General features: G+C 47.1%; 1 protein-coding gene across 2 annotated transcripts in view; it reads left to right on the plus strand.

The window, feature by feature from the left end:
* The window catches only part of MAP4K5 (mitogen-activated protein kinase kinase kinase kinase 5), a 525,125-nt gene extending 500,436 nt beyond the window's left edge, over positions 1–24,689 (plus strand). For both annotated transcript variants that reach the window (XM_085626992.1, XM_085626993.1), the window contains one exon: positions 23,481–24,689. In XM_085626992.1, the coding sequence (XP_085483118.1) occupies positions 23,481–23,568 (88 nt within the window). In that variant the 3' untranslated portion in view covers positions 23,569–24,689. The remainder of the gene's footprint in view (positions 1–23,480) is intronic.
* Positions 24,690–25,314: the final 625 nt, after the last annotated feature.

Below are 25,314 nucleotides of genomic sequence, written 5' to 3' on the forward strand. Positions count from 1 at the left end.
CTATAGGGGATTTTACAGTCCAGCACACGCCCCCCCAATCCTTAAATAAACATCCCAAAAGGTATGCTGTTCCCCGGAAAGATTGGTACTTATTTAGTATTTCAAATAGCTAGTCAGACAGATACAGCATCCCTTATCGGATACATAAGCCCTCACTCGCAGAAGTGGCATGTTTATCATTAGACCATGCTCCTTGCTGTGTGGGTGCTGCAATGCCCAGTGGGTCCCAACGTGGGGACTCTTTGCTGAAGATCTTTTCCTTACCCAAAGCTGCCTGGAAAAGGCAGTTGAGTAATGCCCTGCACCTAGCTTAGAGAAGGGATGAAAGGCAAGGTGGTAAATTGGAGTAAGTGAAGTTAAAATTTGCTATGGGTTATCAATAAAATATTCTTTAGGCTGAGAAATCATACCAAAATGAAAACCAATTGCAGAACCTAGAAGGATACCTGGAATCCCAGGTACTAAAAAGGTTTCTTGCCTAAATCTGCTCACAAAGAGTCATTGGCAATTACTCTGGACCAACTTGCGCTACTCTAATTCAGGCTTCTCCAGCAAGTAGCTTGTAAACTACTAGTAGCTCTCCAGATACCTGAAAGTAGCTCTCCAGTTTGCAGCCTAGCCAACTAAACTGGCAACTTTTGCTAGATTGTATTTTTTTTTAACCTTCATTTAAAGTTTTTTCCTTTTAAAGATAGTTAGTACATCATTGATCCACAGTTATACATGTCAATCACAACGTACCTATTCACGTCCTCTTGTTCCCTGAATACCTACAATATGAAACAGAATTAACATAACATAAATTCAACACTACAGCTCCGGAGTGGACTCCGGATCGGTTTGTGAGCACAATGATGCGTGGACCAACAAATAAGATTTAAAGGGCTGCCAAATATCGAAGGGACGGGACATAGGAAGCTGCGGCTGGGCGTACAGTTCGGAATTAGTATTGCACTAGGTCATGCTGTACATCCATCTCTTCAGTGTGGGAGGGCATATATTTCCCCAATGGATAGCGACCTCCCTCCTAGCCAAAAGAAGTGCAAGGGCGCAAAAACACCTAGATGATTTGGGGAGCCCTCCGACATAAACCAGTAAGGCCATGAGGGGGGATGCAGGGAGGGGTTGTTTCCAGCATTAAAGAAAGCACCTCAAACACTTTTTACCCAAAAGAAAGCGACTTTGGTGCAAGTCCATAAGTCCATGCCATGTGTGGGAAATCAGCCATGGGAGATCTACATCGGGGACATGTGTGAGGCCTAGTGGAGTCCATATGGTGGACCGTGCTTGGTGTTACATATGCCCGCTGTAGGAATTTGAAATCTAGCAGTTTATGCCTGTAATTAAAGGAAACCTTGCGGGTTTGTTCGCAACAAAAGCGCCACTGCTCATCCGAAAGGGGGTGAGCCAGGTCGCAATCCCATGCCTGCCGCAGTCTCGAATCCCTAGGCGGGAGAAGAGCAATAGAGGCCTTGTACATTTTGGACATTAAATGGTCTCCACTGGCATCACTGATTAGAAGAGACAATGGGGGAAAGTCAGGTGGTTCCATCGGGTAAGTCAGGATAATGGCCCTCAGCGCGCTCAATAGTCATTGTGGTATAAAGTGGTCTAGGAATGTGGCGTTGATGGAACAAGTGTCCTCACAGCGAGAGAAGATGTGATTGTTTGGAAAAAGATCCCCGAATGTTCCCAAACTGAATTTAGAGAGAGTGCGCTGCACTTCTGCCTCCTTGGTGATGGGGAGCCATAGGTTTCCCGCTAGTGGGAGGGAAGGGGAATAAAGCAGTGGAACTCCCGTTGCCCGGGTCATTTTCTTCCAATGCCAACTTGTTGTGTAGAGTGTCTGCAAATCTTGAGGATTCTGGGGCAACCTGATCAGTAGCAGGGCCGACAGAGGAGTAGGGAGGGCAAGGTCTGCTTCAGGCCTGAGATACGGGATCTGGGCATTGGTGTGGAACCAATTACGTGAAAAGCAGCATTGCGCAATCAAATAATAACTGTGAAAATTAGGAACACCGAATCCCCCACTCTCAAAAGGCAGAGTCAGCGCATCCCAGCGGACCCAGGGTTGGCCACCCCCCCAAACCAACCGCAATAGTTGTGAACGAAGGGTCGTGAAGAAGCTCCGGTACAAGGGTATGGGGATGTTCTGAAACAAGTACAGAAATTGCGGGAGAATTACCATTTTAATTAGAGCCATTCTGCCGGCCATTGACATAGGGAGCTTCAACCAGCGGTCAATGTTGTCAGATAATTTCACCATGGCCGGACCATAGTTTAACTGAAAGATTTGTGATTGGTCCCGGTGTATGTGGATGCCTAGGTACTTGGCGAAGTCGTCACACCACTTGAGTGGAGCGAGTGAACGAGGCCTCTGTTATAGGAAAGACCCCTGATTTACCCCAGTTAATTTGTAAACCCGACAGGGCGCCAAAGCGGGTAAATTCACAAAGGATCGGCTCTAAATTGTCGTCTGGGTTCCTTACGTAAAGAATGACATCAGCATAAAGCGTGAGCAACAAAGGGCCAGTATTAAATAGAATGCCCCTGTGGGAGTGTTGATCTAGGAGATGACGAACAAGCGGGTCCATTGCAATTATAAAGAGGAGTTTGAGAGAGGGGGCAGCCCTGTCTGGTCCTTCTGGATAATTCAAAGGGAGGGGAGTGTGTGCCATTTATCAGAATTCTAGCCTTGGGGCGAGTGTATAATAGTGAAATCGCCTTTAGACCCTCACGGGTGAGTAGCGCGCTTACAATTCTCTGATTCATTGATTGATTGAAATCACTGAAATTAACCTGGGTGGGAGGCCGAGCCGCACCAGGGTGGCTCTAAGAAAGCGTGAATCAAAAGCCTTTTTGGCGTCCAATCTGATTGCCGTGGCCGGGAGGGAGGGATTGACTTGGTGGAGCGTGGCAAACCTTGTACGCAGATTCAATGCGGTAGACCGGTGGGGAATAAATCCAGCCTGCGTGGGTGATATCATCTTCTCTATGATCAGTTAGAGTCTATTAGCAAGCATTTTTGCCCGAATTTTATAATTAAAATTCAACAATGAGTGGCCTGTAGGATTCACAGTGTTGCGGGTCTGTACCAGCTTTAGGGAGGAGAGTTACAACTGCTTCACGAAGCGTGGGGGTAATTCGCCCAGCTCAACGGCCTCCTGGAACAGATCAATGAGGTGTGGGCTAAGGTTTTTTTGAAGACCTCATAAAAAACAACCAGGGAACCCATCTAGGCCCGTTGCCTTTGAGCCATCGATATCCGCGATTGCTTGGGTCACTTCGTCAATCGAGAAGGGTTGAACCAGGAAGTCTCTGTGTACTTGCTCCAGCCAGACCAAGGCTACCTCGTCCAGATAGGCGTTGCTGGCAGCCAGGTCAGAATTAACCCTGGTCCTGTAGAGGTCCTGATAGTAAGAAAAAACCCTATTGACACTGCCTGCACAGTTATTGATCTGCTCGCCTTGTGGGCCAAACAGGTTAGTGATGTACGAGGGTCCACGATGGGGATGTATCAGTCTGGCCAGTGTGCTTCTGGGACGTTCACCCTCCCTGTACCGTCTGGCTATGGCAAACTTCCCCAAAAAGTGATCTTCCCTATCTGCCGCCTCCTGAAACTCCGTCAGTAATGTTGCTCTTAGTCGAACGTCGGGACCGGAACGGGGGTACTCATGTCTAATGTCCAGGGCGGCTAATTTGGTCTCAATCCCAGCCAGGGTGCGGCAGAGATTCTTCAATATACCAGCACTTTTGGAGATGCATAGCTCCCTAATATAGACGTTAAAGGCCTCCCACAAGGTGGCCTTGGACTCCACCGTGTTCACATTGAGTTCAAAGTATTCCTCCACGGCGGCATGGAAGTCTTCCTCAAAGACAGAGTCTCGGAGGGACATCTCAGGGAACCGCCATTGCCCCGTCTGTCCCCGTCCCCTGGGATCTGCAGCCCAAGCACCACTGGAGCGTGGCCCGAGAGAGTGCGTGGGAGGTGTGCAATTGAGCTCGACCAGGTAGCAGCACTAGGGGAAAGTAACCAGTAATCCAAACAGAATAGTGTGTATATGCGGGAGTGGTTGCGTCCATATGACGCCAAACGTCAGATAACAAATGAGTGTCAATCAGTGTAGAAAGAGTCCTTCTAGCCCTTGGTTTTTTGTCTGGTGAGGTGGCAGTACTGTCCAGTCTGGGGTCAAGGAGAATATTAAGGTCACCCCCCAAGCAAATGTGCTCAGCTCCCATTGCATCAGTGCGAGAGTGGAGCTCCGTGAACAAATCTGGGCTGTCTACATTTGGCGCGTAGACATTCACCAGGAGGATCGTATATCCAAGGAGCCAGCCTTTCACCAAAATGAACCTGCCTGCCGAGTCGGAGTGCACCACCACCGTTCTGAACGGCAGACGTTTATGCACAATGATTGAGACCCCCCTGGAGTAGTTGTTATAACCTGCGAAATACCTGTTGGGACCCCAGCTTCAGGCAAAGTTCAGAGAGGAATGAGGAGGAAGGTGAGTTTCCTGGAGAAAGGCAATATCCGCCTGATGGTGCTGTAAATATTGTAAGATGTGTTTGTGGGTGTCATTAAGCCCCCGGACATTCCAGGACACCAGGGCGATAGATTCTGTACCGTGAGCGTTACGTGACATTAATAAAATATTTTACAAAGCTGCACATTGGATCAGAGGACATAACAATAGATTCAGCAATTAGACTGGGCAAAGAAAGAAAAATCATTAAGTTACAACACCCCCACCCATCCCCATACCCGTTACGTAGGGGAATTCCCCAATCCCAATTAGAAACATGTGTAAACGTTACTACAATCAAACCTTGTAAACCACAAATAGGTGCCAAAGCACTGGGGAAGGCAACGCTACGACCAATCTCCCGGATCAGAAAAGAGTCTTGTGAAATCAAATCGAAGAAACCATAAACCTGCGGACCCACAGAAAACAGTGAGGGAAGCGAGTCGGAAGAAAAGGATCAGTACTCATCAGCTCGTCGAAATGCGGGGGAGATATCAACTTGCAGAGAATAGGTCAGCACTAGTGCCAGAGTCCGGTAAGCGAGGTTGAACGATCAGGAGTGGGCGAGCGATGCAACTGGGAAGTGTTCGACCTGTGTCGGAGAAACTCCTGGACCTCAGCTGGTGAATCGAAGACCCTAGACCTGCCATCGATGTCCACCTTAAGACAGGCAGGGTAGAGCATCTCATACCGCAGACCAGCCTTTCGGAGGGCAAGTTTTACTGGTCCAAACTTACGGCGGGCTTTCTGTACCATTGCAGTGAAGTCTGGATACAGAGAGATGGAAGAACCTTGCCAGTCCAGAGATCCACGCTCCCAGGCCAGGCGGAGGGCGGTGTCCCTGTCCTTGAAATTCAGGAACTGCATCATAATCGGGCGAGGTGGACAACCAGGATTGGGGCGGGGAACGAGTGTTCGGTGCGCCCTTTCAATGACAAAGGTGGGAGTGAAAGAGTCACGGCCAAATAGGTCACAGAGGAGGCCCTCAACAAACCCGATAAGCCGCCCAGTGTTCGTAGACTTTGGCACCCATGATTCGTATATTGTTGCGCCTCCCCCTGGCTTCCATGTCCTCATTGCAGTGGTCTTGAGCACCTTCTCCATCCTTTCCAGGTCCTTGGTCGCCAGGGCAGACCCGTCCTCCAGGTCCGAGATCCTGCCCTCAGCTGTGTCGGGGCGCGGGTCATGTTTATCCAATCGAGCCCCCATTGTGTCCAGTCTCCTGCCAGGGAGTAGAATCTTGTTGAGCGCTTTAAATCCGGCCTGCAGTTCCGCCATCAGGGCCTCGTTACCCGCACTAGGTATTTGGGGAGGGCACACTGAATCACCCACCCTCCTCCATAGTGCCTCCTGTGGGTTCAGTGCCGCCCGTCGACTTTTCAAATGGAAGCTTGCGCTGTTTGGGGGTCGACCTTTCCCATGGACTTGAAGGGGGAGAGGAAGAAAACAACAAGTCGGGGAGCACCGGGGCAGAATCAAAGATGGCGGTGACTGGTTGCCTGGTGCGGGGTGAAGGGGTGGGTTGGCCGGTTCAGGCATCTGTGTGGTAGTGATGCCCCCTGGTTCCGGAGCGCTGCTGGCAAAAGGTAGGTTGAAGTACAAGCCAATCCAATTGGTATGCCCTGTTGTTGCTCCGGTACCACACTCTTAACTGGCCATTTCAGAGGGGCCCATTGTCATTCAGCATCAGTGAGAGCAAGGGTAGAGGAGTCCGTGGCCCAAAGCGCGCTGCCCATGCATCGTTCTTCCAGGGCTGGCAGGGGAGCCAAGCAGTGAGGCGGGAGTGGAAAGCAAGGGCACAGGTGCCACCGCATCGATCCGGCCGGGCCCCAGCCTCACCCGTGGACCCTGTCTCCACGGGGCCTCCGGGGGACCTGTGCGTGCCTACTTGCGTGCGGTCTGTGGTGCTTCGGGCTCCCGGCTGTTCTCTCATGCAGTGGCACGGTGGGCTCCCCGCAGCCGATGTCGAGAAGACACAGGTGGTTCCCAGGCCCGGAAGCAGCAACTTCCAGTCCTGCTCGCGGGTGCGTGTTCCGGCGGGCAGATGCGCAACTTTAGTCACCGGGTCGGCCGAGCACGCTCAGAAGTGTGGGAAGATGAAAGGCGGGGCTCGGCAGGGATCGGAGTAATTGGGGAGCCGACTGCAACCCTCGTTATCGTTCGGCTGTTTCCAGGGCCGCCGGTATGGCAAAATCGTCCAGGGAATCGAGCGGAGCTACAGAACTACACAGCCATCTTGGTCCGCGGTCCAGCCCCGTCCCCCTGCTAGATTGAATTTAATGTATGCATACTAAAATTGAAAATGTAATTTCGAGATAAACATTTGTATTTTCTGAACACATAAATTGATGTTTGGAGAAAAATCGTTGAATTTCCCAAATGATATTTAAATTTCATATTTGGGTGGTAAATCATGTAGTGTTGGAGAGAATTATTACTAATATTAATACCTGAATTGGCACTGCAGCTATAGTGGTTATATAGTATGGATGTAGAGAGGAGAGGAGTTGGCCTAACGGCTAGGCTAGGGCGGTCGACCCCGAATCTGGGGAACTGGGTTCGAGTCTCGGCAATAACGCTGAACATCCTGTGATTCTGGGCAAATCACTCAATCTATCCGTGCCTTACAAAAAAAAGAAATGAATGTATCCTCATGTAACGTAACTGGTGCTATGTAAAGCGCTCTGATACCCGATTCGGGCCAAGTTTGCGCTATATAAAACTCCGTAAAAAAAAAAAAGCATTTTTTTCTTTTGCTCGTAAAACTGCCTGATGCCCTGAGGTGAAAAACTTCGGTAATCTTGCATATGGTCGTAATCGTTTTTTTGTTTGATGTGGTCATGATTACAACTATAACAACATTAATAGTCCGGGATGATTTTCAATAAACAAAAGTATCTCTTATTATGGAAAAAGTTGGAGACCCCAGCCCTAATTTACCTAATTGGCAGTGCTACTCATGTAGATTGTAAATCCTGTTCTGTCAGTGCCTCTCCTATCTTCGATCAATTATAATTATTGAGGCCGAAGACAACCATTCTTTGGAGGTGGGCACAACATTAACTCACATGGTAACATTTTGTGCAGTCGAGAATCTGTTGGTTGTCCCGTGATGGTTTTCTGCAAAGTCTCTCCAGCCAGTACAGCAGGCACCATAGTCTTTTAGAGGCCCTGGACATGGGGCCTTGCAGGCAGTGTGCAGGCCAGCAGTGGCATCAGTCCAGCTATTCCCCCTCCCTTGCTGCACCAGCCACCAAAGTGCTTTAGTTTAGCCTTAGTGGTGCATGCCCCTCTAGTGGGGGGTGGGTGGGGTGGTGTTGCTGGGGGTGTAATGGAGATCCATCATGTCCGACAGACTCATCTTACAAAATGTTCAGCATGACTATGCCATAACTTTCCTTTTTGCCTTGCCAATCATTCCTCACACATCAGAGAGCATTTCAGAAGAGCAACTGTCCATTCTTCTGCAGGAGGGTGAGAGCATTACTGTTCACGGGTGTCATTGAGAGAATACCAAACTCGAGGGTTGTTACTCTCGCTATTACCTTGTGCAGAAAAAAGGCTGGGGTGTCCAGCTGATTTTATACCTTAAACCTCTAAATACCTTCCTGTGTAGGCACAAATTCAAAATTTTCATGCTGGCCATGCAGCCCTCCAAGTGGATGGTGTCGTTGGACCTGCAGGATGCATATTTTAGTAACCCCTTATGTAGTCATTCAGACGTTCCTGCGATTCAAAGTAGACCAAGAGCATTTTCAGTTTGTTGTGCTCCCTTTCGGCCTCGCCAGCGCCATTTTCCCAAAGGTGATGGCGGTGGTTGTGGCCCTTCTAAGGAGCTCATGGATACCAGGCTTTCCCTTCCTTGATGACTGCTTGTTGAGGGAAGGCTTGCCACAGTCAGTCATAGACCACCTCTAGACAATGGTAAACCTCCTGACATTACTGGGGTTCACTATCTAAGAGCCAGATATGCACCCGAAAACTTTGCAAATGCTTCCATTCATTGGATCTGTTTTGGTCCTTCTCAGTCCTGGATTACGGTGAGAGTGGCTTTGAGGCTTATTGGACTCTCCGCCTCCTGCATCCTATTGTAAGCTATGCCAAGTGGCTCTGCAATGGAACCTGAAGTTCCAGTGGGTCCAGCGTAAACAAAATCCGACAGATGTCATCCAGATCTCGGAAGAAATAGCTCATGATCTGTAGTGGGGGCGGTTTGACCAAAATTGGTCTCTCTGCAGACCCCTCTTCCACAGAGAGCGAATTAGACCTTGCCTGGCTGGGAAGGTTATCTAGGCATAGTGCAGAACTGAGCACTCCGCTCTTCATCAGAAGGCCTACTGCACATCAATCTGTTGGAATTGAAGGCCATTTGTCTAGCTCTGAAGGCCTTCCTGCCATCTATCAAGGAACAACTGGTGCAGGTTCTCATAGACCACTCCACTGACATGTGGTTTTGCAACAAGCAGAGTGGAGGGAGGTCCAGTGCCAGGAGAGACTGCGCTTCTGGGATTGGTTGGAGTGCCCTGTTTGCGAACTACATGGCATGGTTCCTGAGTGCGACCGCAGACTAGCTGAGCAGGCGGTGTCTGGCAAATCAGGAGTGTCATCAACATCCAGAGATGGCACAGGGCTTTTTCCAGCAGTGGGAAGTACCCTGGCTTCTTTTCATCACTATTGAGAATGTGCAAGGCAGACGTTTTGCACATTTGAGTTTCTGAAAGAACACTCGTTGGGAATTGCATTCCGACTGGAATTGAACACAGGATTCCAGTACATCTCCTCTCCTGCCCAGAGTTCTGAAAAAGATCAAGAACAACCAGGCCCAAGTCATCCTAGTGCCTCTGGATTGCACCAAGGTAGTGTGATACCCAGAGCATCTGTCCTTCGATCTCTACCACTTGTTAAGTATCTTCTGTTGCTATGTTAATGCAGGGTCCTCCACCTGAATGTGCACTATCTGCACCAGCATGGGTGGAGGTTGAGCAGCGGCAATCGACTGAGTTTTATCTGCCGCCTGAAGTGGTTGAAGTCTTCATTGCTACTAATCACCATTTCACAAAATCCATGTATGCAAGTTGCTGGCACACATTTCTGGCCTGGTGTGGCGCTCATAATATTGGTCCCTTACGAGCAAAGCTATCAAACATCCTTTTTTTTGCTTCATTTTTGGCCCAGCAAGGCCTTGCAGTGGACACTATTAAAGGTTATTTGTTGGCGCTCTTGGCCTTTCTGCGTTTACTTATCAACCATCCTTGCTTAAATCACTTGTTGTGATAGGATTTATGACAGGTTTGCACGTATGTTCTCTCCCAAGCTATTCTTGAGGCCTCAGTTAGACGTTTTTCATGTGTATGCCCTTAAGCTGATTCATAGTTGCTCGCTCGATCTCTTGACTTTGAAAACTGCCGTCCTCATTGTCTGCTTGTCGCATAAGTGAACCCCAGGCACTGTAAGTGCAACAGCCTCACATCACCTTTTTCCTAAACAAGTTGGTGGACAAGTTGATTTTAAGCTTTTATGTTGCTCGTACCAAGAAACACTGTTTTTTGTGGCATTCTCTGGAACGAAGAAAGGGAAGGCTGTGCAGAAGAGGACCCTATTGAGGTGGATAGTCATATGCATCAAGATCAGCTACATGCTGAATGAGAAGTAGCCCGTAAAGTCTTAGGAGCCAATTCCACCAGGGTTCAGGCTACAACCATTGCATTTGCTTGTGGAGTTCCTTTTCTTGACATCTGTCAGGATGCGACGGAGGGTCAATGTATACAATAATGGATTGTGCCTTGACAGCCAGATCCAGAGGCAAGGACTCCTCTCCCAGTATGTCCTGCAGGACGTTTTGGTCTAGGTCCACTCCACATACTCTCCGCCTGGGGAGGTACTGCTTAGGTATCTATTGTATGGTGAAGAATATGTCGTTGGAAGTATTTATCAGAAGAACAAGTTGCCGTCAGTAGTGCTCTTTTTTGTGTATCCTCTGTCTAATCGCAGATTCCTCACTGCCCTCCCAATTCTGTGGAGTGTCCTCTTAATAAACATTTAAGGAGATCCCAAGTTTGGAATCTGCATAATGGAACCAACAATTGTTTCACGCTACTCATCTGAAGGCTCAACAAGAATAAATCAAGAAACAGATGTCAGTATGCAGTGGTGGCACCTACATGCGACTTCATTTCGTCACTTATCGGGGCATTAAGTTGGGCCAGCGCAAACCACTCAGCGCCACTTAACACCCAGAAGCACTGCTGAAGAAAAGGTTCCGGATCCAATCGGGTACCTGGGAAGTATTCTGATGTCAGAAATCTGCGGTTAGACTAAGTGCCCACCTCAAAGAGCATTTACAAATGTAATTAACTTGTTATTTACTATGATCCAGCTCTTTCGAAAGGTATACAGAGATGATTCTCCGATGTAGATCATTCTCTGAGCATGATCATTCGCCTTGAGATCAGGCTGCCTGTACGGGAGGATCTTCAGTCGCAACTGCAGTGCAGGGTTTTGCACCAAAACCTGCGTGCCCTCCACCTTCATGCTTGGAGATTGAGCTGCTATAGTTGACAGCTTTCAGCCTTCCCCTAGAAATCTGTGATGTTATTCTGGCAGCCAGGCAGTCCTCGACAAAGACAGTGTATGCCTGAATTTAGAACAAGTTTGTGACATGACACCAGAGCCGAAGCTGGGCTAACAGCGTTAACTGGCGGAGTCCCTGTCCTGGACATCTGTCAGGTAACATTGTGGGCAACAAAGTCAGGTCTGTTGTGAAGGGCATCTTGCCTGGTTGGTCTTGCAGGACTTTTTGTCTAATCTTCTCACAGATCCACCTCCGGGGAGGTATTGCTTGGGTATCTATTCTAAAGTAAGGAATCTGTGAATAGAGTTCTCTGTCAGATAAACAAGTTTCTTGCCTTTGGTAATGCCTTATCTGGTAGAGACTCTGTCTAACCACAGATTCCTTACTGACCATCCCATCCTCCCCATGAACTGATTTCTTCTGTATAGGGTCACCCTTTAGAGGCTTTAGCACTGCAAACCAGTGCATCAGCATTCTTTGTAGCTCCACACTTCTAGCGTGAAAAGTCGTGAAAAGAAATTGATGTCAGTGCGCTGTAGTGGCACATATATAGGCAGATGCGGAGCTTAACAATGCCACCTACCGTCATGCAGAGGTACTGTTCAGGATTTTCCGGATCCAGTCTGATGCCTGGGGAATAGTCAAAGGTAAGGAGTCTTCAGCTAGACGGAGTCTTTACCAGATAAGGCATTATCAAAGGTAACTAACTTATTCATTGCCCTGTTGTAGACTCTGCAGAACTCCCCACCACTAAACTCTGCCATGGCATCTCTCAAAACACAACTTCATGGTTAAGGCTTTCCTCTGTGAAACCTAAAAACTGCTTCAGCTCAAAACGGCCAATCTGCCCTTTTCAGGAACAGCTTTCTTTGGGTAGCATATGGGGGAATAGATACTTCATATGAAAAATGAAGCAGAAACCCTTCTTACCATTAGCTTGGAGGAATAAATTACTTCATGCAATGTAGACCCAATGAACACCATTTTTTCCAACAGAGGGTTCAGAATCTGAGGAGACCCTACCAGGCACAACCTCAACAAACTGGGCCAAAAGCATCAGTACCAGTAGAAGGTACCAAAGAAGAAAATCTACTCCACGGAAGACCAACATTACATAGCAGGGCAAGGAATTCCTTTGGTAATCACCAGTGATGTTCCAATAGCCTGCTCTAGTTATCCTATTTCTGTAAGGGGAGCAGTGATGTCTCACTTGGAAGAGTGGAGGTCCATAACCACAGATCGATGGATATCACACATCATAAGACAAGGATACCCCATTTTCTTCGAGGCAATTCCACCGCCGGTCGCACCAAAACCAATTTTGAATCTCCAACTCCCTGTACTAAAAGAAAATACCGGCTCCTATTAGCCAAACGATTAGTAGAAAATGTTTTATCACAACAGGAAAACAAAAGAATGTACTCCAGGTACTTCCTGGTTCCCATACAAGAGTTACTAAAACCAATATCATCCAAAAGTAGACCTCTATTTCATCAACAAATATGTTCTCAGAAGGAACTATTGGCTCAGTTCCATAGATCTGCCGGACGCTGATTTTAATGTTCTAGATCAACATAGAAAATAATTGAGATTCTTCGTATGAGATGCTTACAGGCAGTACGCCACCCTTCCATTCACACTCTGGTCTACTCTCTGGAGTTTCTTAAAGTGCATGGCAGATGTAGCAACCCATCTGAGTAAAAAAGAGGATTTGTTTACACATACTTGGACAACTGGCTCATAAAGGCAGACCCAAGGTAGCTCAAAACTTCAATTCCATTTTAAACCTTCTTTAGTTTAGATCTGAACATCAATATGGAGAAGTCAGGACCAACGCGAGTCGAGTGTCTCACATACTTAGGACCGGAAATAGATCTAAAAAGAGAAAGTGTATCCTTTGTAGGAGAGAGCCTCATCAACCATTCTAAGGAAATGCTTGGAAATGAAACACTAATCCTACAGCTCATCAAGTGAAATCCCTTGTAGGATTTGTGGTATCAAGCATATACATAGTCCAAAATGCAAAACTGTTTATGGGACCTCTCCAACAGTGCCTCGTAAGAAAGACAAATGGAAGGAACATGTAGTCCTAACGCCCCAGGCTATACAGTCGCTAGCATGGAGGTACACCGATGAGAATCTCCTGAAAGGAGTATTCTTCCAAACGAAAATTCTAAAACAAATCCTAGTGACTGATGCCTCCCTGTCAGGATGGGTGAGCCCACCTCAATCAGCTGTCAATTCAAGATCTTTGGACAGTCAAAGAAACGACTCAGCACATCAGTCTTTTGGAACTAAAGGCAGTTCACCTTGCCCAAAAGGCTTTTCTGCTCAATAACAAACCTCATTATTAAAAGGGCTACGCAACAACCATACATTACATCAACAAGCAAGGGGCACAAGATCAAGCGATTTAGCTGTTTTAGCTCAAAGGGTGAGGCCTTGGGCCCTGACCAGACGGACATCTAACAGCAATACAAATCCCTGGAAATCAGAATCAAGAAGCAGATTTCCTTAGTCGACATCACAATGGAAATTGCAAATATATCATGAGCAAAGTCGTATGAAACATCTTTCGAGAATGGGGATCCCCAACGTTAGATTTATTTGCCACAGCAAGAAACAAAGAATTGCTGAGACTTTGTTTCCAGGGCACCAGAACTTATTGGACAACGTACTTTTGCCAATTGGTCAACACCATTGTCCATGGTGTTCCTCCCATTGTGCTCATTCATACAGTGATTGCCAAATTATGCGAATCTAAGATCAAAATCTTAATAGCTAGCCACAATCCTATTGAATTCCCAGAAGTATTGCTACCTTATGTGGTGTATCTAGACAAATTAAAGTTACAAATCTTTTCTATAAAACTCCACCTGGCTGCTTCAATGGCACATAGAAAGTCACCAAAGCAGGTTTTACTGTTTAAGGTTCTAATAAGTAAGGATTTCTTTAGAAATCCTCAAAAAGGTTCTTCCACTAGTAAAAAGGCCATCTGCACCATGGGAGCTCAGCTCTTACTTTCAAGTTGAATGTGCTGTTCTGTTCATAGAGCAACATTGCAGCAGCTCTCAGAGAATCTGCCTTTTTAGTCACTGTCACTTCAGATAGAGGACTGCGAGTTACAAGCTTTATCAGCAGAAGAACCATTTAGGTTTTTTTATTCCCATCGGGTTCTTTTGAGAATTGAGCTTTCATTCTTACCCAAAGTCATGTCTAATTTCCACATCAGCCCAACTATTACCATACCAACTTTCTTCCCCAACCCATCTACACCAGCAGAGACGGCTCTCCACTTGTTAGGTTTCATTTGTTAAAAAACAGAGATTAGAAAAAGGAAACATTTGTTAATTGTGGTCACATTAGGTATGAGGTAGGTAATGAATGGCCACGTCTTAACAATCCATCACAGTTGGATAGTGGCTTGTATTTCCTTATGTTACCAACCATCAAACAAACCATTACCAGACAAACCTAGAGCTCACGCCACAAGAGGGGGAAAATGCTACCACCGCATGGAAAAGAAATGTCTCTTTTGCAGAGGTTTGTAGAGCCAAAACATGGAAATCTGTCCATACATTAAATAGGCACTATTGATACTGGGGAGATGGCTGTTCATGTGGTCACTATCTTTCTATGAAATAGGACTGGTTCCTTTGGTGCACTTCAATGCAGTGAAACAAAATTCAAACATTACAGGCTCCAAACCGTGCCGCAACTGCGGGAAGCAAATGTCCATCACAGAAGCACATGATGTGTGTCGGTTGTTCCTGGGCTCCTGCCACACCTCTAAGTTGTGTGACAAGTGCACTCTTATGCACTTGACGGTGATCTGGGACCACAAGGCAAAGCTCCACATTGCCGAACACAATTATGTTGCGCTCAAGGCATAAGTCCGGCTCCAAGTTTCCTGGGCTATGATTGACTCTGCAGCAGATTGCGTGGCTTTCAGGGAAGGCATACTACAAATCATCATTGCAATACAGGCCCCCTCTGGAGTGCCTTCAGGCACCAAAGAGCTGCAGGATCCTCCAGTTGTATTACCACTGGTGTTTCCCCCCACGCCCTCTGTCTCTTTAGAGCATGTTCGCAGGCCTGTTCTGGTTCCAGTGCAGTCTTCCACTCCAGCTCCGAGATCCATGCTGGTTCTCCCTGCACGGAGACTGACCAGGATAGCGCTAGAGGATGTCTCATTACAGTTCCCAATGCGACTTCAGCCCAATCCCGACTAATATCATGCTACAAGATTGCTAAAGCAGAACCAGTTATCATTCAACCTAAATCTAACCTAACACCTCCACTGCAATTCGACTACCAACAGAGGCTCCATTCTCTATTTAGCTATTACCCTAACCAAATACAGGAACCAGGCAGGACCACTCAGGATACGCAAGGAAGATTAGGATGAGGGAGATGCTCTGCTCCCTCCCCATTATACTGATGATGTATTATACCTAGACCTGCAAAATGCTTGACTCACCACATGGACCATCAGCGGAGAAAAGTTCTTTGTTTGCGCAGATGTACAGGAAGGCAACTAGGGTGCTAGAATTGCATTTGCTCTCCATCAAAACAAATTAAAATGCCCTTTGTTCTTCTTCAGCCTCTGATCCATTGTGACCTTTTAATGAGGCACTTATTGACACTTTAGTTGCTAGATGGTCAAAACCCTGTTCTTGCCCATCTTCAGGCTAATAACCAGTGACATATACTCCTGAGAGCCTCATTGTGCAGGCTTCTACTTATTAGGTTAACCCTAACTCTTTGCTGACCAATTCCCCCTGGATGAGGAATCCAAACGGATTGACATATTTGACAGGAGAATGTTTTAATCTGCGAGTTTGAACCTGAGGTCTTTAAAAGCTGTATGCTTGCTTGACAGATACACACATGCTCTCTCTGACACTGCCAGCAAGTTCTTGCCGATGGTCCCATAAGTTCGTAGAGCCTTTTTTGTACAACCAATACATGACTAAAAGTATGCAGTGCAGTTTGTGATTCGTGCTGGCCTGAATACTATAGATTGCATTGGAAGGGCTGTTGGTACCAGTGTGGCCTTGAGGGAGGCATACATGGATGCGTTCGACTGAATTTTTGGGAGATGTACAGGCACATGCCAGGCTGGTAGGATCTAACATTTCCTCCCTGGCTTAAGGCTTATTACATCTGACAAATGGGCCTTACAGGGAGTTCAAAGGGGCAATGCCCTATCCTTGATTTTCTCTCACACATTTATATCTCACATTGGAATAAGCGTTCGAGGAGCACTTGCAAATCCTAATGCAGGAGGTACTTTTGCTCTCCAAATGGACTAATTTGCAGGTACCTGACTCTGAGAAATGTAAGGTGTTATTTCTCATGCCTAAAAAGATGGACATTCGCATCTAAATGTCTTCCCATGGAAAGACAAATTAAAAATTCTCATGTTGGCTCAGATTCTTTCAGCTCTGGACCCAGGAAATCCGATTGGACATGGAGGTTGCATATTTTCTTATAACCATACTGCTGTCCCACAGGTGTTACATGCCGTTCAACGTGGGCCGAGAACACTTTCCTTTCCTCTTGCTCCTCCTCAGCCTTACCTCGGCTCCTCGTAGTTCACAAAGGTGATGGCAGTAGTCACTGTTTATCTTTGAAGGTTGATAATGCATGTATTCCTGAATTTTGAAGACTAGCTGCTGAAGGCTTGTCCGCCACAGTCCATTGTGGACCACCTTCAGACAATAACCAGTCTCTTAATATTGGTGGGATTTTCAAGCAAAGTCACATCTGACCCCCTAACAGACTCACTTTCATTCGGGCAGTACTGGATACAGTGGGGTTCAAAGCCTTTCCCCCTGCCATGTCGGTTAAGCACCCACACCTAATGTGTCTGTGGTGTCTCAAGCACGACCACGACTCCAGGTCGTGCTCGGTCTGCCGGGCCATGGCTCCGAAGATTTTGAGGGAGCGGTCCCTGTAGCTGCTTTCTGCCCCTCAGGCGCCAATGGGTCCACCACTTTTCTGAGATCCAGATTGAGAGGGATGTCGCAGAACAGCTCAAGGAGCCCTAAGTAGTCTTCTTTCCATTCCCGGTCCTCCGGCCATTCGGGAAAGAAGCACAAAAAACACAAGTCGTCTAAGTGTACTTCGACTTCCCCTCAGCCGTTGGCCGACGCGACAAAGGAGCATCGACTGTCGAGGCATGGTTCTTCAGAATTGTTGCCAGAACCGACTAGAGCCTCCCACCATTTCTGGGAGCTGGAGCGACCCCGCTCAAATCAAAGAATATTCCAAGGCCATTTGCCAAGTATTTGAGCGGCCTTTGGGCCCCACTGGGATGGAGGAGCCCCATTGGGTTCTGTACCGATTGCTCATGGACCCGCACTCGTGCTGGCTTACCACCGCAACCTTCCTCAGCCCGGACGCTGATGCTGTCGGCCCTATTCTGATACCCAATGACACAGAGGTGCATCAACCGACACCGATTCTGGCGCTGGCAGGACCACCGCATCCTAGGTCAGAGCCTTAGCCCTATTCTGAAGGGGTAGACAAAAAAGAAGAGTGGGTAGAGGTCCCTGGACCCTTTGGAATACCATTTTGAAGGTGATATGGACTGGTGTGAGGAACTCAGGGATGTCAGTGGTTTGGACACCTCCCCAGACACTGTTATGCTCTCTCCCCCTACCGTTGCTATGGGGGAGGGAGCATCTTAGTCCATGGTAAGGCTGAGGTCCTGGATCTCGAGTTGCCCTCTGTGGCAGTCAAAATTAACATCTTGGGGTTTTACCCTACTCTATATTCTCCCAAATTGCCATTGGAAATGTGCGGATGGTTGCCAATGAGAAAAGAGCAAGAATGTATCTCAGCCATGTGTGCCTTGGGCATAATCACTATGCGTGACTGTTTTCTAGATGGGACAGTCAAGCAATGCGATACGCTTTACACCGCTTTCCCGGCAGCCTCCCTGATGGCAAGATTTCATTTTTTCTGAGCAAGGCATCCGCTTCGAACAATACTGGGGAGGACATGCTAGAACCACCCGAATTTACCCCTCTATCGTACCTGCTAAGTGAACGAGCCCCACAACACTTGATCTCGATATTGTACACACTTGCTAACGCGGAGCCAGACCCTCCTGCTGGCTAATCGCTTCAGGAATGGCGGGCAGAATTACAGATAGAAATTACTGATGAACAACGTGTATATTGCTGTAGGGATTCAAAGACTATATTGCAAAATGGCAGACATCGCTCAATACACTATAAGTTTCTGCAGAGAATGTATTACACCCCAGTTCGTCTGCACAAGTGTGGGCTCCGCGATGACGACAAATGCATGAGATGTGGGGCGGCAGAGGCAAACTTCACGCATCTAGCATGGGCCTGCCCGGGGATTCAGAGGTTTTGGGAGGCGGTGCACATTGCATTGCAGGACATAGCGGGAGTAGCTATGAGATTGACTCCCCTGGAAACGTTGCTAAGCTACACTAAGGAGTATCCCAAAGGCACACACAAATTAGCTCTGGGTATCCTATTAGCAAAGAGTAGGATCGCTAATCGATGGATGAAGGGCCCCACACCCACAATAGAGGAATGGTGTGCCGACCTATCTCGCTGTAATACACACTCAGAAAACTTCAATGCACTCATGCCCACTCGCTGTAAACCTAAAAATATTTGGCCCGTAACTCTGTTGAGGAAGAAGCATGGGTAGAACAGGAGAGGATGGGGATTGGCTGAATTTGTGGGGACACTACGGGACTGCAGTGTGGCCCTGTTTGAGTTGCCACCTATTGGGTTGGGCTGTTTCACGCTGCTGCGAGAGAGGGATTGGGATGTACCTCCTGATTGTAAAATGCTGTTGTATGTGCATCAATGTATAAGGATACTGCCCCCCCCCCCCAGTGTCAATGTAAAGCTGGAATTACTCATGTTGCTGTAACTGTCGGGATGGACTCTGTTTTGTTTTGTATCTTTGCTGCTGTATGTAATGCAATGATCAATAGACACCTGTTTGAATATAAAATTAAAATAAAGTTAAAAAAAACAACTAACATCTTGATGAAAGTGCTACAGCTGGGAGCTTCCTCTTCAGATCACATTGCTCCTTTTTAATGAAGCACTGACGTTATGTCCTCCTGGGATCCTGGTCCAAGCCCAATACAGGGGCTCCTGTAAACAGGACTATCACCCGCCACCACCGACCCGCACCTGGGGACCTGAGTTGCCTTATTCAACACCCGACACCTGAGAGCTTGGTAGTCCAAGCCTCTACGTCCCATGGCACATTCTCTGCTGCACCTCTGGACAGGGAATCGAAGAGGCTTGACAGCTTGGGGAAGAAGATCTTTTCTTCCACCAGCTTTGCGTTGTGGTCGGTGAACACCACATGCTTGTTGGGCCACTACTCCCACACACTGTGGGACACTGTTGCACAAGTGCTTCCACGGGTCTCGAAGGAGGCCCAGGCTGTGCTCGCAAAAGCAGTAACAGATGGAAGAGATACAGCAAAGTTTGCCATTAGGTATGGTTTGGATGCGACCAACTCGGTTGGCAGAGCGTTTTTGGTGCTTTGATGCCACACATGGCTGAGAACACCTGGCTTTTCAGGAGATGTTCAGGCTTCCCTCATGGCCATGCCCTTTGATGGTTACCGTCTCTTTAGAGACAAGGCAGACTCTGGGCTGGAGCGCTTTAAGGATTCACAGGCGCAGCCTCTCAGTTGCCCCCTATCAACCCAGTCTGCCTCTTACCACTTTCTTAGCCACAGAAGGGATTTTCAACACGCCTACCCTACTCCAGCCACCACCCCATGTCAGCTGCCCAGTCTGTGCTGAGGCAAGGATGCGGTCATAACGGGTAGTCCGAGGTCTGCCACAACCACCAATCCTCCTGCATTTGCAGCCTCAAAGCCCTCCGAATCTTGCCCTACAAGATCATCCAGTTGATGGCAGAATGATAATCATCTCCGCCACTGGCAGACCATCGCATCACATCAGACAGATATCCCTTCCCTTCAAATCCTTCCCTTCGCCACCACTCATGATCAACTAATGGAGGATCATTTGTCCTTGCTCCATGAGGAAGTCACGGATCTCTTGGCCAAGGGAACCATAGAGAGGGTTCCGTGTCAGACGTAGGCAGTGGTTGCTTTTCCCGCTACTTCTGGTCCCCACAAAGAACAAAGGGCTTTGCCCGATCTTGGATCTGAGAACCCTCTACCTCTTCCTCAAAATGGAGAAGTTCAAGATGCTAACTTTGGCTCGGGTGTTGTCTGCCCTGGACCCCGGAGACTTGATGGTAGCGTTGGACCTGCAGGATGCTTACTTTCATATTCCCATCCTACCTGCCCATCGATGTTACCTGCGGTTTATGGTAGGCCACGAGCATTTTCAATTCATCGTGCTCCCGTTTGGCCTTACTAGCGCCCCTCTGGTGTTCACCAAGGTGATGGCCGTGGTCTCAGCTCATCTGCACAGATCAAGGGTGCCAGTCTTCCCCTATCTTGACGACTGGTTTCTGAAGGCAGGATTGCTCGAGGCTGTTATCTCCCACATCCATATTACTGCGAACCTTCTGCGTTCGCTGGGGTTCACTATCAACGTGCTGAAGTCACACTTGACTCCTTCTCAGATGCTTCCTTTCATCTGAGCTGTTCTGGACACATTGCAGTTTCGGGCTGGGGGAATATTCAGGCTGTGATACCGATGTTTCAGCCTCTATCCTGGGTTGCGGTGAGAATGACTGAGACTGCTGGGCCTCATGGCCTCCTATATCCTGCTAGTGACATGACAGATGGCATATGCGGGCTCTCCAGTGGGCGCAGCACCAAGGGAATCTCTCCAACATGGTTCAGAGCTCAGATGGAACTGCAAAAACCTGCAGTGGAGGCTAACGACCAGCGATTGGGTCAGAGACAGAACTCTTTCCCTTTCCCAACTAGATCTCACAGTAGTGACAGATGCGTCACTCCTGGGATGGGGCAGCCATCTGGGTGAGGTGGGTGTCAGAGGACTCTGGTCTCTCGTCGAATCCAGACTCGACATAAACTTGCTGGAGCTCCAAGTGATCCGACTGGCATTGGAAGCCTTTCTCTCCTCCATCAAGGGAAGGCTGGGACAAGTGTTCACAGACAACACCACTGCCATGTGGTACTCCAACAAATAGGGCAGGGTGGGGTCGTGGACCCTTTATCAAGGGTAATGACTGGAACAGCAGTGCATATCCCTGGTGGTTCCACACCTGGCAGGTTCCCTGAACGCCAGACCGGACTAACTCAGCCAACGATACCTAGCTGATCAAGAGTGGCGTCTCCATCCAGAGGTGGCGCAAGGTCTCTTTCAGCACTGGGGAGAGCCTTTGTTAAATCTGTTCGCCTCCTCCAAGAACATTCAATGTCTTCAAGTGGTTCTTGCTCTGAGACGCTTTTCGCCTCAAATGGAGCTCAGGCCTCCTGTACACCTTTGTGACCATACCACTCCTGCCAAGAGTTCTCAAGAATATCCAGAACAACTGGGCCCAAATCATCCTTGTGGCTCTGGCAGACTCTGGCATCCCGAGCTTCTCTGCATGAGTATCAATCCTCCAATCAGGCTGCCTCTTACGGAGGATCTTCTCTCGCAGCAGCAGGGGATGGTCCCCCACTCAAACCTGTCAACTCTACGCCTTCTTGTGTGGGGATTGAGCGCCAACAGTTGACAGCATTCAACCTTCCTCTTGAAGTCAGTCTGCATTGTTATTTTGGCATCCAAGCGTCCCTCCACCAAGACGGTGTAAGCCTGCCAGTGGAAGAAATTTGTATTATATTGTACAGAAAGGTCTTTTGACCCTCTTTATGCATCCCTTTAGGAATATTTTTATTTTAACCCATGCCCAGCAGGGCTCTTCTCTGGGCACTCTGAAAGGGTATCTTTCTGCCTTTTCTGCCTTGTCTGCCTTCTTGCGGCTACCGGACCAACCCTCTTTATTTAAATCCCCATTGTAAATAGATTTCTGAAAGGTCTTGTACGTATGTTCCCCCCCTTCCCCTTTCATTAGGCCTCAGTGGGTCCTTAATTTGGTTCTCACATCTGGTTTGTGCTCCTTTCACGGCGTCATAATTGTTCCCTCAAGCTTCTCACCATCAAGACAGCCCTTCTAGTGGCAGTCATATCTGCCCGGAGGGTGAGTGAGCTGCAGGCTTTATCATCCAAGCCTTCATTCCTGTCTATTTTCAGACAAGTTCTGCACTAGAGCCTCTTTCTTGCTGAAAGTGTTAACATCATTCATGTGGGTCAATCCATCCCCTTGCTCACTTTCTATGCTACTCCACATCCCTCAAAAGAAGAGGAGCGACTCCCTCTGGACCCAAATAAAGCATTGTCGTTCTACCTTGACCACACACAAGAGATCCGGGTGGGTGACCAACTCTTCCTGGGGTATGTTGCAGCAAAGTACGGTCAGGCGGTACAGAAACAAACCATTTCGCGCTGGGTTGTTCTCTGTATAAATATCTGCTACACACTGGCCATGAAGCAGCCCCCTGAGGTCTTAAGGGCTCATTCTACCAGGGGTAAAGCTGCTACCACTGCATTAGTGTGTTGCGTCCCAGTCCTCGACATCTGCCAGGCAGCAACGTGGGCATCCCTGCACACGTTTACCATACACTACTGCCTGGATAGTCAGGGATGGGCACTTCACCCATTCTGTACTGCAGGACTTTTTGGTTTAGAATTTGTCTGCAGCCCACCACCGTGGATGGCATTGCTTGGTTACCATTCCAAGGTAAGGAATCTACCGCTAGATGTCTCTATCAGATGAACAAGGTACATACCTTTGGTAACGCTTTATTTAGTAGAGACCAGATCTAGCGACAGATTCCTTACCGATCCACCCATCCTTCCTACTATGCGGACAAGTTTCTAGAGTCAGGGCTGATCCCTTTCAGGGCCCTAGTTTGGACACACCAGTGGCAGTGCACTTCATGGCTTTCCACTCCTGGCGTGAAAAGTAACTGACTCCAACGCGCCAAGATGGTGCCTTTGTAGGTGACGCAGACGTCACTTCCGACGCCAAGGATGCAATGCGGAGCCGATGGATGCCGCCTACCAGTGCGCAGGGGTACTGCTCACACAAAAATCTTCCAGATCCAGTCTGATGCCTGGGAAATTCAAAGGTAGTGAATCTGCGGCTAGATCTTGTCTAGATAATGTGTTACCAAAGGTAAGCAACTTGTTGTTCCTAATTTTCATTGTTTTGTGGACAAGATGAAAAATTGTTATTCTGCTTTTTATATTTGTATTGGAAATAATATGTTTACGTTTTGGGGTGTGGGGTTAGATGATTATTGTTTCTTTGTAAAGATGTTTATTAATCAGGAAATAAAACAGTATTTGATGGTTAACTGTTTCCTCTGTTCATTGCAGGGTCGTGGTGTTAGAGAGCAGACCAACAGATAATCCTACAGCTCACAGCAATCTCTACATACTGGCTGGACATGAAAATAGTTACTAGGTTACAGCAATATCAACAGATATATATTATTATTGACATAGGAATATTCAACTTCCAACATAAAAATTGTCAACTCAAAGGACGTTTTAGCGGTGTATCTTGGTTTTCAGTTCAGTTTGTTAGAATAATTCTTTTGACAGGAAAATAGATCATTTTTATCTGGCTGTTGGAAACAGCTGTTCTCTCTCTCGCCACTGTGTGGCTGGTTTTATCAAGTTAGCTTAATAAAAGCTACTAAAGAAATGGTCCCTCCCTGTGTGTCATAATGATGTACAACTTATAAATTGATATGGGTGCCTTAACATGTTACATGATTTTGTATGAATACAGCAATTACGTTAGTACTTCAAAGTTGTTTTCCAATTTTGAGGCACAATACTTAATATTTTTCTGGGAGTTTATGTATAAAGGTGAGTTGTGTTTTTTAATCAAGCAAGCAGAAGTATTCTGTGAAATGTGATGTTTAATCTTTATTTATTAATCTGCTGCTAAAATGGGGTTATATATAACTTTTGGAACATAGGATTGCGTTGCAGTTTAGTACATTAATCTGATTTTAGAATTGAAGTATGTAGCACAGTTCAAGACTTCAATTTGATTGTATTCTTTTTAACATGTATGTTCAGTTTTGTACAAAAAAGTGCTTTGTTGTTTTCTTGTACGTTACCAGAAACATGAGTTTGCTTTTATCCGTGTGATGAGGGTGATGTTAAATGTAGGAAGCAGTATTTAAAATTGACTGTTCATTCTTCTCGCCTTTTTAGGTCACTTCAGATATGGTCATTCTTATTTACCATTCCATCTAACATGTTTACAAATTAAAACATGATATTGGGGAGATGTATTACCCGGTTTAATATAGTATTTGTCTCTGCCTGTATTGTATTGTCTAGGTTTCAAATATGTAATGAATTCCTCTGTTCATTACAATTGTCTATAATATATATGTGCAAAACACACAAATACAAAGGTCTGATTTTTTTTTTTTTTGCTCAAAGCTTTTACCATTGTTTTGAACAACATGCAGATGACTGCTACTTATTGTTGTTGGCATGCATGCCCTTCGTAATGGTGTCCAAGTCACAACGTCACACATTAATAAAAATGTTCCCTTTCCTAAACATTTTTTTAATGTTTTAATGAATGGTGTTACTATAGGATTGTTAAAATATTGAGAATAGAGGTCACAGTCTTGATGTAAGCGGTCACAGTTCCCACAAGGCCAAAACAATCTGACCTCTAAATAAAATGATAGCCTGGCACAGGCAGCAGGCCAACCTGCGAGAAAATGCCTGTGACATAACATAACAGGTGTATTGTAAAGCGCACGTTCACCCCAAACAGGGTATCATGCCTCTGAATAACAGATGTTTGTTGTAACCCAACTCAATGGTACTCATTTTATCGACCTCAGATGGATGAAATGCTGAAAGGACCCGCTGGAATTTGAACCTGTGACCATGAGGTCGAACACAGGCCCCTGCAGTGATGCATTAGTCCACTGAGCCACCAGACCCGGCTCAGGTTTTGGTTCTGGCTTCAACGTTGCTCTGAACCCTGCTAAGTGCACAGCCTCCTCTCTTCATAAAGTATTGTCAAAGTCCAATAACCTGTTTGTAGACTCTGGGGCCCTGTGACTCTGGAAATATATCCCAGTAAGGATGAATATGATGAGAGGCAGGCAGTGAACCTCCTCCCACCTAACACTACCACTGCTGAACTTTCCCTGGATCTGCAAATGAGCAG

The sequence above is a fragment of the Triturus cristatus genome, chromosome 9, assembly GCF_964204655.1.
Source record: "Triturus cristatus chromosome 9, aTriCri1.1, whole genome shotgun sequence".
NCBI lineage: Eukaryota > Metazoa > Chordata > Amphibia > Caudata > Salamandridae > Triturus > Triturus cristatus.